Source organism: Protopterus annectens, chromosome 5.part0, assembly GCF_019279795.1.
Source record: "Protopterus annectens isolate FY-2018-M chromosome 5.part0, PAN1.0, whole genome shotgun sequence".
Classification (NCBI taxonomy): Eukaryota; Metazoa; Chordata; order Ceratodontiformes; family Protopteridae; genus Protopterus; species Protopterus annectens.
This window is the reverse complement of record NC_056735.1, coordinates 233,590,997-233,615,795: the sequence shown is the minus strand read 5'-3', so window position 1 is coordinate 233,615,795 and position 24,799 is coordinate 233,590,997. Positions and strand designations below refer to the sequence as shown.

At 38.8% G+C, this 24,799-nt stretch overlaps 1 protein-coding gene across 2 annotated transcripts in view; it reads left to right on the top strand.

Moving 5' to 3' along the window:
* LOC122802555 (NACHT, LRR and PYD domains-containing protein 3-like) overlaps positions 1–24,799 on the top strand; it is an 826,460-nt gene that overhangs the window by 213,136 nt on the left and 588,525 nt on the right. For both annotated transcript variants that reach the window (XM_044072217.1, XM_044072216.1), the window contains exon 6: positions 11,496–11,582. In XM_044072217.1, coding sequence (XP_043928152.1) covers positions 11,496–11,582 — 87 coding nt within the window. The remainder of the gene's footprint in view (positions 1–11,495; positions 11,583–24,799) is intronic.

Here is a 24,799-nt window from a genome sequence, read left to right as displayed (position 1 = left end):
TCATACTCCCATAGTAGTCAGTTGCTGGTTCTGAGTGTTCACCAGGGTTTTTCTACTCAAATCTGGTCAGATTAAACTGTCTGGTTTGGTGTTCTGCTCCAATTACTGTCTCATAAGCTAAGACCAGACTGAATCTGATGACTGAGAGAGTGGTACTCTTGTTTATCTTGCTGACATGAGGGCTTATGACTGGTCGCTAATGAATACAAATGCTAACTATGGATTAGTCAATCTCAGACAGCATGAAAACAAACATTAGTAAGCATAAAAATATAACAGATACTGTGATGTGAGGTAACTTCTGATCAGTAAGATTTGTGGCAGAATTTTACCATTTTAACAGAAATGCAGAGAAATGTTTGTTTAGTCACAGACAGGAGCCAAATAATCCAAGAGAAGTGAAAATGGTGCTTGTTTACTGAGTGGTGGAAAGCAAATGTAGACAGAAAAATTATTCACTTGGCTAAAAGTGAAATACAGCAATAGAAACAAGTTTGATTCAAAAAATGTACTGCAGGAGCATCATAGTTTAATATGCACATACAAAGCAGGACTGCAAGCAGAAACTCAAAGCAAGAAATGTTTAGAGTAAATTGGGGTGAGTTTTGGAAAGAATTGTGTGCAGTGGTGCAGTGGTTAACATTGCTGCCTCACATCAAGAGGTTCTTCAGTTTGATTTTTGACTGGGATGCCTTCTGTGTGGAGTCTGCATGTCCTCCCTGTATTCATGTGGGTTTCCTCCAGGTGCTCCAGATGTCTCCCACATTTCCAAAGACTTGCATCTGGAATATTTCTCCTTGGGGCTCCACTGAAAACAGGCTCTGTCCTATTCGGATTTTCCCAGTCAACAAGTGTTAAATAAAATAAACTAAAATAGTGGGCATGATTAGTACTATGGAAAATGTACTGATAAGTCTCTTCTGTTCAGTGGCACTGAGAAAGAGTGGTGCAGGTGCCACTAATAATGTAAGTAGCTGCAGTAAACTCATGACTGTTTAAATGATTTAACAGAATGTCTGCATGTTAGCAACTATAGCAAACAGCTAGCAGAGTATTAGGAAAACTCAGCAGTACCTCAGAAATCAAGGCAACTAAGTCTGCGAATCACTGGACATTATGAATCAAATTCCAAAGTTCATAATCAGCAAATTCCTACAGTGGAAAGTCATAGCAAATATATCCATGGAATGACATCTGAAATCCAGAAGTCAGAAAACCTTTGAGCAAGTTGTCAGCATGAGTGAAATAGTCCAACAGGAAAAATGTCCTCGTATCATTTTGAAAGAGCTGAAAGTAATTCACAGGGCCCTGATATCTTTTCAAAACAACTTTCAACTAGGACATCTATAAATCAAGACAGATATTTTGATAGTGATAGAGAAGATAAAAAATAAGGAAAACACCTTTCCATGTAGTCAAGGAGACAGTCAGACTATATAAGACAGCTTTGCAACTCAACTTGTATTGTCAAGTTTAACAGATATCAGTTACAATTGCCTTAGGCATGAAAACAGCTCATGAGTGGAAACTGGTTCCATGCATTTTTAAGAAATTATATAAATTTGCAGTCTTTTGTAGTATTTCTTAACTAGGTTTGTTTGCTACACACCATAGCAGTCAACACCTTTTGTTTCATCATTCCTATAGCACACTATTAAACACAAATGCTTTCTCCTTCAAATGAACAAATTTTAATGTGCATTTTCTCGTCTTTTGGTCTGATCTAGAAACTATTGCTATAAACAAGGTAAGGCAAGGTGGTTCCAATTCTTACACCTTCTTGGCCAATACAACCAAAAATATTCTCTATTAATGATCCTGGTCACTCACCCACTATGGCAATACAACCCAAATGACACATAGCCCAAAGACTGAGTGTGCCAATAAACCACAGCCCATAAGGCAAAACAACGTACCCAACACACTAGTCATAGATGACTCTATAGTCAGGCACACTGATGTCCCACTCACCAGGCTAAACAAGGAGAAGGTTACTGTCAGCTGCCTGTCGGGTGCCAGGATCCACCACATAACCCACGCACTCAGGTTACTCCACAACAAGTACAAATATGACTCTGTCATTGTCCATGTTGGTGTAAACGACCTGAGATGTACCTCCCTGGACTACATGAAAAGAGACATGAAAGAGCTCTCCGATGTTGAAGCTCAAGCAGGTATGACCCTAGCCCTGAGTAGCATCCTGCCATTGCCCAGAATGATACTGCAGTACAAGGACAAAATGATTGACTTCAACAATTGACGAAGCTTCTGGTGTCATTCTTAGGGTATCTAGTATCTGTCTGCCTGGGACGACTTGGTCAACAAACCATGATGCTTTGCCAGAGATGGCCTGCACCTGTTGCCCCTGGGATTCCGGATACTTGCTAAGGACTGCCCCTATAGTGCCTTTTTTAGGCAAGGTTCAAATGACAAATTCACCCCAGTAACAGGAACAGGCAAGCAAAAACTGAGGGTAATGCTACTCAATGCTAGAAGTCTAAATCTCAAAATGCACTCACTCCAGGCACTCCTTAAAATGGAGAACATTGATATCTGTGCAGTGACTGAGACCTGGTTCAAGGCTCTAGAGAGCACCCCTGCATTACCAGGCTATAACTCATACCACAGTTTTTGGCCATCTAACCGGGACCAGAACACCAAAGGCAGAGGTGTGTCTATATTCATTAAGGATATCCACACCTCCAGGCTAGTTGCGCAGCATAATGCATCCGAGGTTATCCAAGTGCAACTAACTGGGGAAAACTGCAGTCCAAATTGTAGCTTGCTACAGATCCCCCACCATGCCCCAGGATATCCACTCCTCTTTTCTTGATATACTGGAAAATATTAGGGTTCAACCAAACATCCTAATAATGGGTGATTTCAACTACCCCACCATTAACTGGGAAAAATACTCATGTACCAACTCCTTCACTCAATGCTTTCTGGAATTCACAAATTCAAGTGTCCTGGATCAACTTCTCCACAGCCCCAGCAGGGGCAACAACATCCTAGACCTAGTCATTACCAACATGAGTGACCGGTGTTCCACACCTGAAGTCAACTCCTTGTTGGTCAGATACAGCCATAAGCTAATCACCATAGATAGCCACATCCTGCCCTCACCCCACATTAAGGAAACTATGGTAAACAATTTCTCCAAAGCCAACTTCATGCTTCTTAAGACAGAAGTGGTGAACTTCATGACACCCATGCAGATGGACAATACAGCTACAACTGCTGAATCCTACACAAATACACTCTATAAGCACTTACACAAGTGCATGGATCGTGCTATTCCAAACAGAACCAAGATGCTATCCTCCAAAAAAAGGAAGCCAATCTGGTGGTCCCCTGCCATAAACAAACTCTACAACAGAAGGAAGAAACTGTTGCAAAAGAGAGTAAAATCCCATGAGTGGAGGTGCTCCCTGGTCAGCCTCAGTAAGAAGCTGAGATCCCTTATAAGATCCTCCAAAGCTAGCTATGAAAATAAAATGCCACTGATTTTAAGGGCAACCACAAAGCATTCTATAGCTATGTCAAGACTCTCAATGGCAACACCCAGATCTGCTCTATGTTACAGTACAATGGCATGAAAATTACAGACCCAACTGATATTGCCAACATCCTGGCAGATAGGTTCACTGCTAACTTTACCCCCCCTTTCACCCCCTAAAGGGCCATATCTATACAGGAAGAATGCAGACTCCCTGTAATCACATTATGCAGGTAAAAGCTACACTCTCTAAAACCAAAAACACAGCATCCATTGGACTGGACAACATCCCAGGCTGCGTTTTACACGAACTTCAGAACAAACTGGCTCCCCACCTAAGCACCATGTTCAATCACAGTCTCACATCAGGCTTTGTGCCCACTGAATGGCACACAGCAACAGTTATCCCACTCCAAAACGGGGTAGCCACCACTAATCCTGGGAACTATCACCCTATTAGCCTGATGAGCCTGGTCTGCAAGGCCATGGAATGTATCATCATGGAACTCATAAACAAAGACATTGGTAACCTCCAAACTCTGGACCCCACCCAGTTTGGGTTTGTAAAAGGCAGATCATGCTTTCTGAACCTGATTGACTTATTTGAGGCAGACACCAAAGCTGTAGACGAGGGTAAGGTGGCTCACACAGCCTATCTTGACCTCACCAAGGCTTTCAACACCATCCCCCATTCTGGAATTATAGCTAAACTCACTAAACCAGGTAGAAATCCCTACATCACAAAATAGGTTGCCAACTGGTTCACTGACAGAACCCACACTGTAAAAGTTGCAGACTCCAAATCTGACTTCAAACCAGTGACAAGTGGAGTACCACAGGGTTCAGTCCTGGGACCTCTCCTGTTTGGTATCTACTTCTCTAAAGTACAGGCTAACACAGAAAGCCTCTGGATAACGAACTTTGCAGATGACTGCAAACTAAGAGCCATAGAAAAGTCCCCAAATGATGTGGACATCCTACAGAAGGGCCTCGCTGAGACAGATGCCTGGTGTCAGAGGCATGGCCTCAAGCTCAATGCCAAAAAGTGCATTGTCATCCCCTTTGGTAAAAACTCTGTACCCATGAACAACCACATAAATGGCAGTCTATTTAGCGCCGAATGTGTGATAAGAGACTTTGGGACCCAGGTGGACTGTAGTCTTTCCTTTGATAATCACATCAATGCAGTAGTCAGGAAATCCTTCTATGTGGCACACCTCATCACAAAAGGGTTATCATCCAGGAAAAAAGAGGTCATTGTTCCCTTCTACTCGGCACTCATTAGACCCATTATAGAGTACAATGCCCCTTTTGGAATGTACCTCACAAGACATCTGCAGCAGCTGGAAAGGCCACAGAAGTAGCTCACAAAGAAAATTACTGGCCTCAAACAGATGCCCTAGACTGACCATCTCAAAAAACTCCAGCTTTACTCTGTAGCATATTGCCTACTTTGAGGAGATCTCTGCCTAACATATAAAGCTATGTTAAACCCAGAACTGTTGGACATGCTACACCTAAAGAGATCCCATTCCCTCCGAGCTACAAGCTCTAGGGACCTAAACCATATCACCACAATAAAACAGGAGTGGATGGAAAATAGGAAATACACCCCGGGGATCACTTCTGTGGCTCTGCTCAACAGAGGCACAGGAAATTACCTTTCTTGGGTGGCGTAAGCCAGCGAACCTTGTTGGCTAGGCTTACTTAGGCCCTTGGGCCGAATGCCTAGTACAAACCAATGAACCTAAGAACCTATGTAGAAATCCTTGCTGAAATAGCAAGAAGGTTGGAGATTACAATCCTGCCTTAAATCTCCTAATATGTCAACTTCTTGACTAAAATGTTAATTCATACTAGTAACTCCATTTCTTCTCAGGTGAAATGAGGCAAAGGAAGAAATGAGACGTAATACGAGAAGACTTTACATTCAGATGTGGAAACAAATTGTTTCTTGGATTATTCTAAAAGGTCTGGATACATTACATTTTCCTAATGCAAATTAGTTGATTGTCTTAGTTGTTTATTTGACTCCATTTTAGCATATTCATCCATCAAGGTCCATGTATTGGCAATATCTGCCTGATTACCAATTTTTCCTCAGATTGTATCACATTCTTCTGTGAAAGCTTTCCTAAAAGAAGTTTTACACTTGAGGCTTCCAAAAGGTGCACTTTTCTTCCATGTGATTTTATTTTTTGTTAAAGAAATTACCTCATCTTGAGCTTGCAGAGACAATAGATATGAAGAGCTCGCTTGGAGAGCACATCATCGAGTTGCTGTTAAAGCTGGTTGGGGAATCTGTAAGTTTCAAGTCCGTGAATATAAATCCCTTTACTTGGTTTTGCACAGTAAAATATTGTCATTGGAAATAAATCTTTCCTTTATACCTAAAGTGGTACCATCAGTGCCTCATAACCAGTCTGTTGAACTGGCAATATTTTATGCAAACTCCCTAAATGAGAGAAACCATCATTTGCATCTGATGATTAACACAACCAAGAAAAATATTTTAGTAGGAGAACCAAAGAAGTCAGGAAAAATGATTAATTATTTTTTTTCAAGAAAGGAAACAAAGGCCTACAACTCATATAAGTAGATCATGTCTAAATGGTTGGCCCACAGCATCTCCTTTTGTGATGTCAAAGCTAGTAAACTTTTTACAAGGCACAATAAGAATTCACTCCAGAAAGGCATTAGCTACATCAGCATTATATTTCAGAGCATTTTTTGCACAAGGTATTTTTAAGCTGCCACAAGGTCTACAGTGTGCGTGTTCACCAAAGACTTCAAATACAATGTACATTAGAAAAGTAAGAAATGTTTGGGCATGGCTGTTCTACAGAAAGAGGTATTTAAGGCATGAAAAAAAAGGCATGAAAGAGTCTCACCAAGGCTATCCTCTTTTTTTTTTTAACCTGTGAACTGTTAGGTGACCATCCCTTAAATGTGAATGGCACTGGTCGGGGGGTTAAAGTCAGCCCCTGTGGCCATTGGTACAGAGGTGCCCTGGTAAGCAAGGCTAATGACCTGAGAGTGAGCAAGGGCACAAAATATGACAGGGAAAAATATTTCTCCCAGGATGACTATACAATATATTGCTATATGCTAGATTTATTATTAAGTTAATCTATGGTCAAAGCTACAGAAACTGTTTACAATCTCTTCCTTTGTTTTAGTAACGCTATGATCTAAGTTGCTGGTTGCTCTGAAATATTGTAAACTAAGAATCCTATCTGGCCTTATAAAATGTCCATTGACTACTTGCATTTTCTTTATGGCTTCTCCATTTATAGGGTCCTTCTATGAGCTACTGTGTTGACCATCATTTTTCCATCTCCTCATCATGACTGAATACAATACTCTCACCTAGGCTACTTTCAGTCACTGTTCACAGTCATTTCCTGTTCTCCTTCAGGAGTTTCCACTGAAGTGGAAAAATGAATTATATATGTTTCTCAAACTGTTCATTCCCTTCTGTTTGGTACTTAAACACAGCCTTTTACAGTGCCACATTGTTAAACTAATGGAAATGCATTCCTTTTCCTAATTTGTATACCATCCTGGCTACCACCCCTACACCATACAGAGTTTAGATTATTTGTACTCAGTATTAATTGCATCATGGCACTGAGGTAATCATTTGTGACCTCATACACACATATTAGACTTATTTTTTCAGTAACTGACAAGGTTCTTGCATTTTAACTTATTGGAAGCTAAAATCACCACGCTGTAAGAATTTAAAAAGTCCTTCCAGCCCTTCCACTTATAACCATTTTAAATTTCTACACTAGCGGTTATTTCACAATATTATGCATGGGACTCCATTTTGCAGCACAAGCAAAATTATATTCTAATCTTTTTTACATTATGAACCGTACTGTAAACACAGAAATCCACTCTCCTTACAATGGAGTCCATATGCTCCTCTTGGACAGAGTAGTTATCAGTTTCAAGTTTAGATAATTTCTGATTTGTTTTTCCTCTTTAGCAAGGACAGTGTTGCCACTTTTGGAGGCTGACACTTAAATAACTGTTTCAGAGGGCCCTAGTTTGTTGAAGAGCAAAATACCATTCTCCAAAGGGATTTTATGGAATTTTGCAGTTGTGGGAGCAGTATGGCTTAGGATTTCTACAGCTGTGGGACCAGTTAGACTTAAGATTTCTGCAGCTGTGGGAGCAGCTAGGCTTAACATTTTTACAGCTGTAGGAGCAGTTGGGCTTAGAATTTCTGCAGCTGTGGGAACAGTATGGCTTAGCACTTCTGTAACTGTGGGTGCAGTTTGGATTAAGATTTCTGCAGCTGCAGGAGTAGTATGGCTTAGGATTTCTACACCTGTAGGAGCAGTTAGGCTTAAGATTTCTGCAGCTGTGGGAGCAGTATGGCTTAGGATTTCTACAGCTGTTGGAGTAGTTAGGCTTAGGATTTCTGCATCTGCATGAGCAGTTTGGCTTAACATTTCTGTAACTGCAGGAGCAGTTTGGCTTAAGACTGGGAAATGTGGGAGAAGTTTGGTTCCAGGTTTCTGTAGCTGTGGGAACAGTTTGGTTTACTCATCTTGGACAATCCGGAGCTGTTTATGTCAAATAAGTACCCATTATGTGTAGCTCAACAACACAATGGGGTTAAACTGTTCTCAGGCTGTAACCACTTCTTAACCACAAGTTAGTCTGTCATGAATCTTGGATTTGCTGATTTCATAATTTAGAAAGTTCACATGTGAAAAAACATTGGACTCTGTGTAGAGCCATTCATCCCAATCCAAGCCATGATTTTGGCCTTTTTTGCTGTATAGTTGCAAATGAGCTCAGGTGTGAGCAGAACCTCTCCTCAATATGACACTCATCAAATGTAATTTGAGGACAGAAAAGAAGTCCATTCTTACTTATCTAGCAATCTTCTGCTCCTTGCACCTCTTAAAGAGCACACAATCCTCTGTGCTTTGGCACCAATCAACTCTAGACGGAGATGAAGACAAAAACAGACAAACAGGCCTTCAAGTTTTAAAACACTGGTGTAGCAAACGTGCTACAATGTACACAACATATGAAACAATGAAGCAAGTGCGTCAGTAAGCAGTAGAGCAATGAAGGATCTTGTTGTCCTCTGGAGAGTTTGGGTACCACATTTACAGTCATCTGAATACATGATCAGCTACAAACCTTTTACATTAACATTGACTTCCAAGAAGTAAATATCAAAGGGGAGTGGGCCAAGGACTGATCCTTGGAGTGCATTACTAGTGACAGGTCTATCACAGGTTGCATTTGTGAGCCAATTTGATGCCCAATGAGTCAATGACTTACGAAGGGATTAGAATTAAGAAATGCCAATTCTTTTTATGCAATCATTTTTTCAGTATTATTTCTTAAAGAAATATATTTTGGATAAGAGCTGCACAAAAGTAATAACTTTCCAATGTAAGAAGTTATGAGATGCAGAGCTCACATTTGTTTGATATGCTTACTTGATACAACAAAATAGCAAATTCAATAACAAAAGTCAGCTGTTTGTGACTTTTATCTGCAATTTCACAAATGGAAGGGGATATAGGGAAAAGGCGGAATTACTATAGCTTTCAAGTCAGGAAAATAGTTTTCTTACAATATAGTTATGATACAACAGTTACTTTCCTTTCTTCTACCAAATTTTTAGCTTTTCTATAGACTGTTTTTATCCCAGTTCGGAACAGTTAGTTGTAAGTTTTTAGTTCATTAAGACAATCTAATAAAATAGGCAGCAGTATGTACAAATGGGAAAAATGTGTACTTTTGAGGTTTTTCATACCCATAGATAAACAAGCATGGATCCAAGTGAGACTTTTTTTTCAGTTTTCTTAACTCTCTTGCAGACTAAAAGGATCAGCTCCTCAGAGGTGCTGGATCAGCCTGTTTATTAAGGGGGTTAATACATACAATATTTGGATACAACAGACAAACTGAGCAGCCTACTGATTGACTTTGGCCATTTGGTCAGTGCTCAGAAAGTTTAACTGGAAGGTCACTTGCATCTTTTAATACCACTAAGACTTGCAGATGAAAAAGAAAGGGAGTGTTACTTTTTATCACTTCTCTTCATGTTTGTAGGACCGAGTGTATCACCGAGACACGTAGATAGCTTGAGATAGTGGGGAAAGTTTTTTTGTGTGTGTGTGTGTGTGTGTGTGTGTGTGTGTGTGTGTGTGTGTGTGTGTGTGTGTGTGTGTGTGTACGTGTGTGTGCACATTGTGACCTCTGGACTGTCACTGTTTGAATAGTGACTTCCCAAGATTTTAGATATTTTAAAGTTGAATAATCACATTGATTAAATGACAAATGGATATTCACAATAAACTAACACAAACTTCTATCCTTCATAGTACTGTCACATTTAAAGCAAAACCCCAAAGGTTTTTACTATATATTTCCTGTTGTTACATAATAAGGTAGCAGAACACATGTAATTATGAGACTTCTATGTATTTTTTCAGTCATAAAATCTAATCAATGAACTTTTGATCCTTCCAACCTCTGAGTTTCTTGTTAGTAACAGTTTCTTTTTTCTCTTATTAAATATAGTGATTACCTGACTATTTTAGCAATGTTCTGTGGCTAAACCTACTATCTCCACAGATGAAGAATATATTTAAATTGTTGTGGTTAAAAAAGATATATTCTATTAAATATGGTCAAGAAATGGCCAAAATATTGGATCTTTAAACATTTTTTAGATTTTATTGTAAATTTCCTGGCTATCTGCTCTACTGAGTACGTGTCTGTTGTGAGGCTTGTTTATAAACTATTTACAGAAATTTTATAGAGTGTCTAGCTATAGAAGGAGGACAATGTCAGAAAAGAGCTGCTAAAGCAGCTAAGCTTTAAAATGGTATCAGGCTTGAAAAAATCATGAGCTAAATATGGTGTCCAGATATGTGAGCGGTCAATATACTAACTTATCTAAGGCGCTTAGTTGCCTGGGCATTGCAGTTACACTAGAAACTCCTGTTCTACATCTAGAAATGTTTTTAAGTCATTCCTTTCCTTACATATACACAAACAATCAAAATCAGTCCCACTCTAACGTTTCCAAGGAGGTTTCTGTCTTGTATAAAAAAAAAAAAAAAAAAAACATATTAGCTGGCAGTAGTGGTCACTTTTGATGTGAAGTCCCATGCAATATATATATAATATATATATATATATATATATATATATATATAAAATATATATATATATATATATATATATATATATATATATATATATATATAATATATGGGTCTATTTCAAAATGTCTAAAAGCCATAACATCTAATTTCATAACACTGAGACCAGAACATCTAAAACCCAAAATTTCTAAAACCCATAACATCGAATTTCATAACATCTAGCACTACAAATCACAAGAAAATAACATCCCCTCCACATATAATAACACCAACCTACCAAACAAACTTTTTACTACATTTCTGCAGGGGGGCAAACCGCCCTGCACCTCACCCCCCCCCCACCGTAAATTAAATATACCAACTCCAAGATGGCACTACAGTGGGAAAAAGTTAATTTCCTAACCCCACTGTATCAAGCCCCCCTGCAGAAACATAGTAAAAAGTGTGTTTGGAAGTCTGGTGTCATATGTGGAGGGGATGTTATTTTCATGTGATTTGTAGTGTTAGATGTTATGAAATTCGATGTTATGAGTTTTAGATGTTTTGGGTTTTAAATGTTCTGGTCTCAATGCTATGAGTTTTAGATGTTTTGAAGGGGACCCAAAAAAAAAAAAAAAAAATATATATATATATATATATATATATATATATATATATATATATATATATATATATATATATATATATATATATATAAAATGGGGAAAAAAGGATTAGTGCTGATACTGATTAGTTGGTTTATATGCACTGTATTTTTACATTCAAGCACTGTAAATAATACATTTATGTGCACTGGTATGATTTGTTTGGCGAGTAACTTTTAGAAAAAATTTAATTTCCTACAGTGTGGAACACTCAGAAATGGATGAAAACAAAGGGCGAAACCTGTTCAACATTATTACACACAAGAAAAGCAGAATACATACTTTAAGGTAAATAAGTTATTTTCTACAGCACTTGGGATCATACCTTTCACCAGCTATGATTTAAATACATTATGATTTTTGCTGTTAGATATTTCTCTTGCTCCTCCTAGATTTACTGATTTTCTTCTTAAAGTTTATACTTTCTAAGTGTGTTTAAGACTATATATATATTATTAAATGACACAACAAACCCTGTACAATGTTTTTGCTGCTAGCTATATATGACATATTATTTAAAGACTTTTTATTTTGAAAAATAAGAAAGTACTCCTCTTTCAAGTCCATTTGATATGATTTAAGGATGGTTCTATAATTTTATTACAATGAGGTTAAGACATCTGCTTAGTAATGACAAGTATTTGTGGCCTGTAAGGAAGGAAATGCAATTCCCATAACACTGAATGAAAATGTAAAGATCAATGGGTTTTCATTTCCAAATTGTTTGTGTGACCACAGATTTAGATATAAGTAGACAAGAGCATGGCAGCAAAATGCCTACAAAAGTATTGATAGATTTTGCTTTCTCTTTTACTTTTGTACATGAAGCTGTTTCATGCAGTCAAATTTAAAAGTAGCTCATACACAGGAGTTATTGTTCTCATCTTTCAAACATTCATCCATCCAGTGCTGTCAAGCTGGAACAGTGGTTCCCCTTCCATATATTTTACTAGGTAAGGAGGGAACAGTAAATTCCAGGCATTTCTTCCATATCCCACTCACAATGCATCCACATGTGTAGACAGTTTAGAGTCTGCAATCTGCCTACCATATATCTTTGGAATGTGGGAGGAAATCAGACTATGTGGGGAAATCCACATAATACAGTCTGTGATGTTCTATACTCCTGCTTTGACTCCAAAATGTGGGACAACATTCAACTTCCAATGAGAATATATAAGACATTGTCAGCTACAAATGAAAGCATCTTGGCTGTGTCACTACACATTAGAGCCTAGATAATATCATTTCTATTCTAATCTCCCCTTCCCCATTTATATCAACTTCTAGCTGTATCAGGGTACTCCCCCCCCATTCATTAATGCCAACAAAGTTGCCTGACTGACACACACACTAGTACAATAACCCTGCTTATCAATAAGATAATTTTCATAGCAGCCCACAGTTGCTGACTGTTCACACCACATTCCCAAAGTCTTCTTTCCTATCTTCCTTAGCAAACTTAAATTTTCATTCTAATTCACTTGAAACAAAAGTGGCAGTATGTCTTACTACCTAGATGCATTATTTGTCATACGTCTATACACAACAGTTACATATTACGCATCTGACCCAATTTCATATCCTTCCTTGATATTCTTTTTGTAGTGCATTTTAGTTCATACTATTATCAAATATTTACATTAAGTTTTAGATTGCTAGTTCTACAATTCTAGTTAATTTCACAATGCCTTATATTCCTGCTCAGTTCTATGAAGCCTAGCAATAATTGTACAACAATATTTAATATTTTTCTTCTTTTTAAACTGTATAAAAATATCTTGATGGATATTTTATCATGTATTTGCCAATTCTATACACATGTATTTGCATGTTATATTCTTGAATTTGTATTTTTTTTATTTTTTTTCCTAGAACATTTCTCCCTGGGCTTCTGCTGAAAAGGGGTTTTGCTAATCTGGACTTTCCTGGAAAACAAATATAAGTAAAATAAATAATAAAGAAACACTAGGAAGATATGGAGACCTAACACAGAAGTCAATCCAACCTGAGATTTGAATCAGAGAACTTCTTGCTACAAGATGACAATGCCAGTCATTGTGTCTCTGTATTGTCACTGAAGCTGCTGTTACAGCAAAATGAAGCTCACAAACACACAGTGGCTACTATTAAGTCAAATAAAGCCCATATAAGGGCAAATAATGTGCAAGCCATTTTTATATTTATTAAGCCTATCCTGTAGCATGTAGCCTGTAGGTCTGGTATAAACAGACCCATCCTCATCAACACTAGAACTAAGTGTTTTAGGCATTAGAAAGTTAGCATCTAAAACTTTACCAGGGAACTAGCCTCTCCCACTTTTAACCACAATGCCCTGCAAAACAGGTCCTTCTCCAGATCTTTTTTTGCCATGCATTGAACTATAGCTTATGAGAAACAGCCCCAGGCAACTTAAATCAAATTTCTTTATTTTGTGAAAAATAGTGAGCAAATTTCAGTTCAGATTTCATTATTCTTATCCCTTCTGGTTTATCTGGGATTTTGGTCAACTTTTCATGCCAGACTATTCCATATATTGTTGAGAGTATCATAGTCCTTAACTACCTCTCCCTAGGCTTGGCAGTTTTGTTCGCCCTTCCAAGCAGTCTATTCTAGTTGTTCTTCGACTGCCATCTTGCAGACTTTTGAAGGTTTTTAGAGCTGATATTACTGTTTTGATATGTTTTCTATATTCATAGTCTGGTAGAAATTATAGAAAGTAAAGAATGAGATGATGAAAAAGAACTGTCAAATATGCATATGTTTCATAAAAGTAATGTGAAAGAAGAGCCAATTCCACATAAAATTTCAGAAAAGCAATGGAGTAAATTTAAACTTAAATAAGTCATCTGCAAGTAATCATTAAATGATTTGTGTGGAGTATTATACAAAGTATCCAGAAGAGATTATAATGAGAGATATTTTCTCCAATTAAGTCATTTTGTCACTTAAATAAATATTTTCTAGGCATGGGATTACAGATATCATTAACTCAGACAGCAGTCCCCAGTTTGTAGGTCAACAGTTTTACAAATTTGCGCAATAATGGGACTTCAAACATATTACTGTTTGTCCGAGCTGTCGAAGCTCCATCAGTCAAGTGGAAAGACAGTCATCAAGACAGTTAAGGACAACATGAGAAAGGGTGCTCCTTGTGCAAAGAGTTGTACAGACCAACCTCTTTGGGCATCTACTGTGGTGCTCAGTATCCTCAAGATAGGAGACCATGGATCACAGACTGCATGCCATGGCAGGGTTGGCCACTTGACGGTATAAAAATATTACTCTAGGCAATCTGGTTATGTTGATTAATGTTGCCAAACATGGATTTGCTGGTGATAAGTGGGTTGAGGACCCAAACTACTCCAACCTATGGCAGGGACCATGCTAATGGTGGGAGGGGTGTATGTGCCCTCTACTGGCCAGTGTGTGCCTGTCATAAAACCCAGCAGCTCTGGGTCAATAAGTAAAGTAGGTTCCCTGACAGGACAGAGCTTGGAAGTGGATCATATGATGGTTAGGAGGAGGCTGAGCATCCTATGTATCCAGGAGACCACAGTTGGCCTTAGGCATAGGCGAACTAGGCAACCACCTAGGGCGCCGTACAGGCTGGCCTTGTAAATGGCGCAATTTGTGTTTATTTATCTATTTATTTTAATTAATTTACTTTTCTTAATAAGAAAAGTAAATTAATTAAAATAAATAAACCATAGGGCGCCGGAATCGTAGGGCGAGGAGGGGGAAGCGAGCGTCCCTCCCACTTTTACAGCTGCAGGTTGGTCAGGACTGGCGGCTTCAAGAATAATAAAAATTAAAAAAAACGGCAGTAGGGGCCAGCGGGTTACAAGCACCACTTGGGGGACTGCTTCTTAACACGCTGTGCTCCTTTCCAAACATGTTACCTTTGTGAAGGGCGCTGTAAACTGTCTTGTTTTTCTTTCTGGTACCTCAACTTAATAAAAGTTAGCTAGTAAAGTGCTTTAGTAGTCCCTGGATGCGCCAAAGTTTTCTTTTATCTATGGGTGTGTGTATGTGTGACGGGGATTAGTATAGTTTGTTCCAATATCAGGATTCTTTGAAATTCAACCAGAAAAGACATCAGTTATCCCACTCTCAGGACCCTGCATCACTTGTAGGTCTAAATGGTGCCCGACAGTCTTAATATCCCACCGGCTCCAGTTAAGTCCATCCACGAGTTCGAGTCCAATGTACAATACAAACAAGTATACACAGAATTAAAGAAAAAAAGGGTAATTCGTGTGGCCTTGGTTTTACTTCCAGTATTACTGTTTTTGTGTAATCCTTTTCTACATCAGGGATGGATCACTAACTCCTTTCCTAATCGGAAAGGAAATGCAAGCTACTGGAGCTCCCGAAAGGAGTTGGGAGGGGTGATTTCCGAATGGAATGTGCCACAACACCCCCTTTCTAACATAGGCAAATGGAATCGTCAATTCAAGGATACCCTCGCCAAGTTAACCCCTTGTGATCTACAGCGTAACATCACATAGTTGTAACACACCAATAAAGCTGCAATAAGGAAGGGGGGTGGAGTACTGTCGCTGATTTACAAAGCTCCAGTGAAATGCGATACAGTATGGTCTTCAAATAATGAAGCTTTTATTGTACTGTGATGACTGTGATCGTTAAGCAATGTTATTTTTGTTATCACCGTTTTACTTATGGTATTTGCATATACATAATACAACGGAGTTGTCATTAAATAACCGGTGCTGCTAGTGCAATCATTCTTTTTTGTATCATTTTTTTTTTATTTTTTTTTTGTAAAACATAAACACTATCCTGCCCAAAGACTCCAACCTTGATGGCTCCTCTTTTCTTCTAAAATTAAACTATTATCCCCATGGTCAGAAGTGTGCTTGCTTTGGTCCTTCTAACAGCTTCTCCAGTGTTTAAAGCAAAGGAAAACATTAACTGAAATTAAACAATTACTAGTGGTTAGGGGAGGACAAATCCTCCCAAAGAGCATACTCTGCTCTAGAGCAAAGTGGTTCTGAAAGGCTCTGCATGCCATCCCTCTGAACCACATGCTCCAGAGACCTCAACCTCATTACCACGATCAACAGAAGTGCTGGAGGGACAGGTTCATAGCCTGGAGACTGCCCATTCTATGGAATTGATTACCCATATATGTCAGACAAAGCAACTCACTGGCCCTCTTCAAAAGAAATCTTGATGAGTGGATGGGAAATAGAAATTTCACCCCAGGGATCACTCCAGTGGCTCTACTCGACAGAGGCACTGGGATCTAAGGTCGGGTGGCACGATGTCAGGGTAATCCTATGGGCTAGGCTTGTAAAGGCTCCAGGGTCATTAGCCTAGTACACACCTATGAACCTATTTCATGTATATACATCACATGAATGATGTACATGCTGAATATGAATTAGATGGACATCTCCATCTCTATGAGATGTTGGCTTTATCCAAGGAGACTGCAGCCCACCTCCATTCTTCTTCTTCTTTTTAACTTGATCAAATAGTCTAGGGCAGCATTAATATCAGCAATTAACATGACAGATTTCAAAGGTATGTCCTCATCATAATGGATAATTTCTCTTAAATTCTGCTTAAAGTCAAGATACCCTATACATTCATGACAAGGATGAAGACAAGAATGTAGTTCAACAGAGTAAGGCACAGCCTAAAATATTCTAAGGAGATGAGTGTACTATGAGGGAAGGGGATAAATGAGCATATAATCTGAAGTTTTAAAGTTCTGTGATACCAAACAGGCTGGGGTGGGCATAGCTGGAAGTAGGAACAATTTACTTGTGCAAGCAGATTACAATAAATTATTTCATTGAAGGTAGGCAGCCAAAGACCTTTAGAGATAGGCTGCACTGGTCCCTGGATAAGTGTCACTGGTACACTATAGTATGATGAGGTTGATTTGTATCATAAAGAAGAGACCACTAATGTTGGTTGGCAGAAGTTAATAATATGTTCTATATAAAAGTAAAATATAAACTTACTGATGACTTCTGATTTTTTGATGAGGCTGACAGGTAGTTCTTAAAGAGAGTAACTTATGGATGGCCAAAGACTGAACTCAAAAGCATCATTTGCCTGAAGTTTAACCTGCCAAGGATCTCAAATATATGACGTTCAGACTTCATATCCTTCAGAAATGCAAGTTAACACAAATCCTGTTCTAGCAACTTTAAGTTAAAAAAGTGTAATATTTAAAATCTGTCCCTATTTTTATGGTCATTGCATCCACATCATGTCCAGATTTCTTACAGTAAGATTGAGAGGTATGCATACTTCTCAACTATCCAGATTTTTGCCTCATATTTTTAGCCTGTTCCTCATAAAATGTGTGGTTTTCTGGCAAATCACTGAAGATTTAAATAACTAAATGTCATACATTTGAGTTTCAGCCTTCATTTCCTTCAGAAAATGCATGGCGGGTTGTAATGACAGATATCTAATGGGCCTTTTATGGTTAAAATATTCTGAAACGGGTAGTTTGTCATTATAGTTTCATACATTTTGTTTCACTGCTTACTGGAAAAATGTTCAAAACTACAAATTTAAAACATACTCTAAAAAGTGTAAATGTTTCTGTGTGACTAGCTGTTTTTTGTTTATCAAATGGCACACTGTGTTGTAAAATCTGAAAGCACTGTTAGTAGCATAATTGCCTTTGGTGCAGAAGGCTGTGGATTCTACTCCCACACCATGTAGATGGAGTGCTGATATTGCATTACGCATATGATTATTGATTATTTGGTGCATTATAAAGGGGGTAGGGGTTCTACACTCCTGAGTATATCCTTTGTATGAGATGCCTAGTGACTATGAACTTGTTGGTCATTTCCTATTGCAATAGGTCATTTTCTATTGCAATATTATCAATTTTTTAATGCAATATAGGCAATTAATTCTTCAAGGAAAGCAGGCACTGAATATGTAGATAAAACATTGATATGTAAAGCTGTTTTGCCAGTAGCAACCTCTTCATTAGGTATGGATTTCTTTAATGTGGAATTCAGATGATTTTACATCTGCAGAGATTGTGAGTATGGAGTAATATTGGTGGATTATAATGACGGAAGTCTTGAGTGGCCTTTTATGGTTGAAAATTTCTGAAATGGTAGTTATTGGTTCATACATTTTGTTTCATTGCTTATTAAAACTACAAATTTAAAACACTTTCTAACAAGTGGTGCTGTATTATACAGGGAATATAATCCAATGCAATCAGGAAGGTGAATCAAAGAACAAATACACTTATGCATGGCCCTAACAAATGTGTGCAAGGGGTCTGTTTTGAAAACAGCCCAAAGGTAAATTTAATTCTTTACTGGCCAGATGCATTTTCTATGAATGTGGGTTTTCATGCCGTTTCAATGAATATGAATTTTTCCATTTCAATGAATGTGAGTTTCAAGGGCAGAGAAGTTTACTGCTTATGCTAAGTCTGTTTTCATTGCGAGACTGTATTGTTTAGCAAATGGCTACCTGTGTTTGTGCTATTTTATTTCAATATCTGTAATGACTGGAGAAGCAAATAAGAGAATAGTATGCATGGTAACTGGTGAGAAATAACCAAATAATGGAACACTGGAATAGCTGAGGAGGGGGCTGCTGCTGGGGGGAGGGAGTTGCTGCAGGAGCGGCTGCTCTGGGAGGCAGTCTATTACCCTGCCTAGGGTCCTATTTGACCGTGATCTGGATCTGGTATTTAAAGTGGAAAATACTATGCAGAAGTAGTTGTAGTTAAAGATACCTTGTAATATAGTTATTCTTCCTATGCATTTAAATAATTTAAGAAAATGACTGGAGTGGCTTTCTTGGTGAGTGACCCTGTGGGTGTGGCTCAAATAGGGGTGTTTTATGACTGTGGTGTGGGTGGGGCTTAAGGGGTGCCGGAGCACTACTTCGCCTAGGGCGCCATTTTGGCTAAGGCCAGCCCTGCAGGAGACAGGATGAAAAGGAGTGCAGCAAAGGCACTTGGTTGGGTATTTACAGTCTACTAGTCAGCAGGAGGACAGACTAGAAATAGTGTGGGAACTGTGATGAGGGAAAGGCTTCAGAAGACAGTGAGGATGTCATCAGAATTAATGACAGACGTATGGCAGTCAGATTCCATTGTAATGATAGGACAATACTCATAACCCAGCCTGTGCCACACTGCAGGGTTGTGATAGTGAGGAAAAGAGCACATTCAAACAGCAGTTGCAGGACACACAAATATCTACTAAATAAATCCAGAAAACATGCATTGGCGTTGATAATGGTGGACCTGAATTCACATAGCAGGCCAGACAAAAAATGATATGAGGACTGCCTGGGACTACATGGGTCAGGCAACAGGAATAAAGAAGGAGAGACCATTCTAGATTTCCGTCTGGCAAATGGGTTGATGGTGGCCAACACATGATTCAGCAAAACAGTCAGTCACAAGATCACACACAACAGTGGCCAACTTGCAACTCAAGTAGCTTTCATCCTAATAAGGAAAGGGCAATGGAGTAGAAACTGTAATTGCAAAGCAATCCCCAGTGAGATGGTCAATCCACAGCATAAACCACTGGTTGCCAGAATCAACTGCAACCACTGGACAGAGAAGGCTTTAAAGTCAACAGAGAGCAGGCTAGAGACCTGGAAGTTGACTGTTGAGAAAGCACAACAGTTCAAGGAATTAATCAGGACTCTAGCACCTCAAGCAGAACAGGAAATGGGTGGAGGTAAAGAAGAATGGTAGTGCTTTAAACCAGTACGTGTGAGGACTACAGATATGCAGCCGAGCCAGGTATGGAAACAAGGTACATAAGGAAAGCTGGTTGTGGAATGCAGAAGTTCAGGACGTCATCAAAAGTAAGGAGTGTAAGAAAAAACTGGGAGATAGAAAAGATTGACCAAGCTAGGAAGGAACACTGGTTGGCTAACAAAGTAGCTAAGACAGGAGTTGCAATAGTAAAGAACAAGGCACCAGAAGCACTTTACCAGCTTCTGGAAAGTGACTCACTAGACCACACAAAGAAACTATATCAGGTTGCAAGCCAAAGGAAGAAAGACAAAGATGATAGTCAGGCACCCTTCATAATGGATGCCAACAACAACCTGCTCACCAGTCCACAGGACATCAAAAGTAGATGAAGTAGTACTTCCAGCAGCTTCTGAATAAAGAAAGCCCACACAGAAGCTGCACTGTCCCAGACACAGCCTAAGATGAAAGAGGAAGAGGAGCCCAGCCTAGAAGAAGTAAGAACAGCACTAAGGGAAATGAAGTCAGGGAAAGCAGCATGCTCAGATGATATCACAGCAGATATGGTCAAGATGTGATATAGGAAAGAATGGTTCCTGCAAGTACTCATAGCAATATGGATTGAAAGGAGTACCCAAGATACAAGTGTTAGTGTTCAAGAACAAAAAGAGGACATTCACAACTCTGGGCAGTAGAGTGGTAGCAAACTCTTGTCACACTGCATTAAAGTTCTGGGAGGGTAACTGATACACAAGTACACAGACTAATAGAAAGTAATATGGGAGATGAGCAGTTTGAGTTCAAATCAAGGTGCATCACAACTGACCTGATGCTTGCAGTGAGACATACACTTGAGAAAAGAAGCTATAAATGAGGAAAGAGTCCAACCGGGCATTTCTAGACTTGAAGAAAGTATATGAAAAGGTCCCAAGAAAGATGATCTGGGCAGTCTTGCAGTGGTTAGAAGTTCCAGAAACTTTGGTAAAATTAGTGCAAGCTATTTACAAGGACCCGATGACTCAAGCATGAACACTGTTTGGTCTCACAGAGGGGTTCCCAGTGGGAATGGGTGTGCATCAGAGTCCAACTCTGAGTCCACTGTTGTTCATACTAGTGATGAACTATATTAGCAAACAGGTTGGAGGGGATAGGTTACTGTATGCAGACTTTGTGGCATTACAGGTAGACTCTGAGCAAGAACTTCAGCAAAGTATTGGGGAATGGAATGCAAAACTGAAGGGACATGAGATGAAACCGAGTACAAATAAGACAGCTGTAATGGCAGCAAATGGAGAAGTCAAAAGAAGCTGAGAACTGAGATAGAAGGGAAAATAATGGAACAGGTTAACAGCTTCAAGTATCTGTGAGGGGCGGTTGAGGAGAAGGGAAGTCTGAATGAGAGGATTCCCGTCACAAGCTCAAAGTTTCAAAACTTTGAACTGCAAATGGTCGAGACCATATGATTGAAATTTTGAAACTTCAAACGTTTTCAATGGAGATCACCATACAGTGTAGAATGTGAATTGCTGTTTTCCTGACTGTAGTGTGATCTCGGAGTTGGTATATTTATTTAGCAGGGGGTGTAGGGTGCAGGGGAGCTTGTCCCCCTGCAAAAATGTAAAAACATGTTTTATTATAATTTTGAAGTTTCAAAGCTTTGATCTTATGGTCACGACCATTTGCAGTTCGAAGTTTTGAAACTTCGAGCTTGTAAAGTAGATCTGAATGAGGAGGTCAAAGCTAAAATCAGAGAAGCTGCAGCCAGCTGGCACAATGTGTCAGCAGTGTATGACAAAAGAATGCCAAGGAAACTGAAAAGTAAGTTGTACAAAACATAGAGCAACTAGTACGATTCTGTATCATACCAGTATGATAAAGAAACCTGAGCAGTAAAGGCAGAGCAGTTGAAGCTAGAAGCGATGGACACAAAGTGCTTGAGGAGGGTGGTAGTGTGTACACTGTATGACAGATGAAGAAATGAGGACATAAGAGCAGAAGCCAAAGTAACAGAAAATGTCAAAGAGAACAGATTATGGTGGTTCATGTACATGTGCAGAAAATCAGAAAACAATCTGGCAAAATAATTTGATACTGACTGGAAGAAGACAAGAGGAACTGAGGGTGTCCAGCAAAGAGATCAACAGATTATGTGAGAGAAGACCAGTGCTAATCAGGCATGAGTGTTAAAGAAGGTAGGAGAGTGCCATGAGTGTTAAAGAAGGTAGGAGAGTGACATTGAATAGACAGAGATAATGACAGTTAACACAAGACCCTGACCCCAAGTAGAAAACAGAAAAATGGGGATTGTTGATGACTAAGATGACAATGATGATTGTGCAAAGCAAGTGTGTTATTTATCTTCTCTAAAGTTAAAGACACTCCTTTACAGCCTGCTGGGTTATTTCCTTCATAGGTATACTAATGGAGAGAAGACACAAGACAAAATTGTGTGTACCTTCACTGTTATTTCAGCTTGAATGTATACCAGACAGATAAAAAATGTGACGAAGTCTCCAGCACAAGCACACGATTTACTACAACAATATAGCAAGAATGTTACCTTCAGTTCATTCAGGAAAATGGTAAAAGTGGGAAATCCAACTGATAATTACGTAGTGCAACAACGAGCTGTAGTAGTCAGGTTAGTCGAAATTCCAGGTCTATATTACGAGATTGAAAACCTGTTTCAGTGAACACCACAACACTGACATGTATATCGCGTACTATGGTAACGGCGAATGTTCAAAACCGCGAAACACAAAATGTTGAAGTGTCATGGTTGGCCCGTCTGCGGTATAGCTCCGTAAGGTAAGTGTGCGATAGTTACGGACCTTAGGGTTAGGGTGCAGGTTAAGGTAAGTGCATAGATAGGTAATGTATGTAAGGTTTAGTGTAGGGTTAGAAGTAGGGTTTTGTTAAGTGTATGTGTGTGATTATTTGTTTTGTTTGGGTATATGTCTGTAGGGTAAGTGTGCGATAGTTACAGACCTTAGGGTTAGGGTGCAGGTTAAGGCAAGTGCATAGATAGTAATGTATGTAAGGTTTAGTGTAGGGTTAGAAGTAAGGTTTAGTTAGTGTATGTATGTGTTTTATGTATTATGTTTGGGTATGTAGTATGTAGCGCACGGTGGTGTTGGCCAACTATGACATTTCGAGATTTGTAATTTCGCTGTTTAGGGGGTTCGGTGTATTTGTGGTTCGGGCTATGTGTGTCAGTGCTGTGGTGTTCGCTGAAACGGGTTTTCGATTATGTAATATAGACCTGAAGTCCCTGCTCTTACATTGCTGAGATTAAAGAGGGTCATCTACATTGATGTAATAGTCATTTATACAAAACAGGACTAATTTCACTTCAAAGCCGTGACAATTCAGTTATTCTGCCAAATGTTACAGATGAATTCCAGGAAACTATACAAATACAAAGAGACCGTACTACACCTGCAAGATTATTCTGTCCATGATATTGTGCCACATTTGTCTAGTCATGACGCTTCATATTATGACGTGATATTTCTTATCTTTCCTAAAATTACTCAACTTAGTATGAGTGCAACTAACAGATATAACAGTAAAACAACTAGATTGCAACTGCTAAGTAAATGCTTAATTCATTGTTAAAATATCATTTAAAAAACATGTACAAATATTTCATTAAATCGCCAACCCACTACTTCATTACATAACTTTGACCACAAACAGTTGAAAACTATATAATAAAAAATGTTTCATGCCTGGGGGAAGCCCCCTTAACCCTTACACCCCATGCTAATTATATAAACCTACTTTGATATTACACAACAGTGAGGAAAGGGCAAAATCCATTTCCAAACTGCGTAACTATCCTCCAAAGTAAATATTGGTTGACAAACTACACTGCACCCATATACACATATACACACATATTTCTATACCTATGTATATTGATAGATAGATAGAGCTATAAATATAGATATAGGTATATGGTTATCAAGAGTGAACACACGAGTGAAGATATTTTAATACTGTAAAAAAGTGAATGCTCATGTGAATGTATGTTCTGTTTAAAGGAGTTTCTGCTGGCAGCCTTTTGCATTGGATCTCATTGCAGTGGGGTAAGGGAATTTGCCCTTGCCTTTGTTACACAATCTCAGAGTTAGCATATATATTAGCAGGGGGTGTAAGGGTTCTGGGGGGGCTTGCCACCTGCACAAAAAATAGTTTTCATTTTTTTTTTTTGCTGTTCGATTTTCAATGTAAAATTATCACTTTGTTTGTGTTCACTCTTATGAGCATTCACATTTTGCTGATAATATATATATATATTATAATATATATATATATATATATATATATATATATATATATATATATATATATAGGAGCGCTACAGAATCCTGAAAGCCCAAAATCCTGAAGACCAAAATCCTGAGACCAAAATCCTGAAAACTCAAAATACTGAAAACTCAAAATCCTGAAAACACACAGGATACTAACACTTACTATATTCCAGTACAAGTACATATAGAAACATATTACCCTTCAACTATATGCAGGGGGGCAAGCCCCCCTGCACCACCCATTTGGGGGCTGTGCCCCCCAAACCCCCTGCTATTTCAATATATCATCTCCGAGATTGCACTTCACTACACTAAGTGCAATCTCGGCGTTGATATATTTAAGTAGCAAGGGGTGTTGGGGGCAACGCCCCCCCACATGGGTGGTACAGGGAGGCTTGCCCCCCTTTATACTTGTAGAACAGTAATACAGTTTGTGTTTTATTTCTTTCTGT